Below are 1,389 nucleotides of genomic sequence, written 5' to 3'. Positions count from 1 at the left end.
CTAGCTGTCTCCACGTATATACGCGACGCCGGCTCCGTGTACGTGCAGAAAGTACGCACAAGTCGATGACATCATCGCAGAAATTCGTGACGTTATGCGTTCACAACACGTAAAACGTGTAGCCGAACCTGTCTGCATGCGCACGGAAACTTCCGGTGAGATTGAGGAAAGGGTCTATACTTCCAACAAGACGCAAATACAACTTAAAAACTTACTCCTGCTTCAGTTACAGTTACGACTTTACAAGTGAAGTTCAATGGCACAAAAAGAGGGCTATCCTGAAGCTGATGGATATCTATTTCTGCCTCAATATGACAAGGCAAAGCTAGAAAGCCGAGCAACTGATTCATTCAACTTCAGATCCGACGATGTGATAGTCGTTGGATTTCTGAAGTCAGGTAATACGTGGCTGCTTGAAGTTCTTAAAGCTATGTACAATGACTGGGGATTACAGAAGTTTGGTGGAGCAGAAGCCGCAATGTTGTTAGACGAACGAACAGTCTTTAACAGTCACTTCTGCAGGAAACATGAAGAATTGGTTGAGGCAATCAAATGTGAGGACCTACCATCACCACGTCTAATGAGGTCACACCTACCAGCCACCTTGTTTCCTTGTCATGTGTTGAAAGAAAAAGGTGTTAAGGTGATTTACATATCCCGGAATCCAAAGGATATCGTGGTATCTACATATTATTTCTACAAATCATTTCTCCATGGTGCGTGCTCTACAGGGGATTGGGAAGAAACTGTGCAGAGCTTTCTTGAGGATAGACAACCGTTAACACCTTGGGTGCGTCATGTGGGAGACTGGTTTCAGAAAGGCATTGAAGATAACGTTCTTCATGTCACCTATGAAGAAATGAAACGAGATCTGCCTGGAACTGTGAGAAAAATAGCGGATTTTCTCCAGCGTCCGTTGACCATAGAAGACATTGACAGGGTTGTCAGAACCACTACAGTCGATGCAATGCAAAGTAGGTTGCTGAAAATGCTGATTGTGGATGAAGAAATGGTACCAAAAGCTGCGAAAGGCGAAAATCCGTTCGTGCGAAAAGGGGTCGTAGGCGATTGGAAGAATCATTTCACAGTTGCACAGAGCGAACTATTTGATTCTAAAATAGGGTCGAAGGTTAGAAGCATAAATCCCAACATCCCGTATCAGTAATCTTTGCAGGATTAAGTATATAGTTTGCTGTATTTTTGTCCATCACACATTGGACTACCCAATATAGGGGAGGAATACGATTCGCATAGGCATCATTTTGTTTTATCATTCGTAATTAATTACATTCCTACCACACAGTGCAACTGATCAAAACAGAGCTCCCGTTAACGCGAAATTCTGCGTATTTCACGCATAATTACTCTGCAGTACGCAAACTAAATTGA

The 1,389-nt window shown here is 42.9% G+C and overlaps 1 protein-coding gene across 1 annotated transcript; it reads left to right on the top strand.

Annotated features, from left to right (window-relative positions):
- Positions 1-256: 256 nt before the first annotated feature.
- On the top strand, positions 257-1,165 carry LOC139120572 (sulfotransferase 2B1-like). The gene has a single exon (XM_070685079.1). It carries the CDS (start codon positions 257-259, stop codon positions 1,163-1,165), a length of 909 nt encoding a protein of 302 aa, XP_070541180.1.
- Positions 1,166-1,389: the final 224 nt, after the last annotated feature.

The sequence above is a fragment of the Ptychodera flava genome, chromosome 20, assembly GCF_041260155.1.
Source record: "Ptychodera flava strain L36383 chromosome 20, AS_Pfla_20210202, whole genome shotgun sequence".
Taxonomy (NCBI): Eukaryota; Metazoa; Hemichordata; class Enteropneusta; family Ptychoderidae; genus Ptychodera; species Ptychodera flava.
This window is presented reverse-complemented; position numbering and strand designations above follow the sequence as displayed.

Bases quoted from the DNA above. Each gene is read 5' to 3' on its own strand.
- LOC139120572 (XM_070685079.1), top strand. From the start codon at position 257: ATGGCACAAAAAGAGGGCTATCCTGAAGCTGATGGATATCTATTTCTG.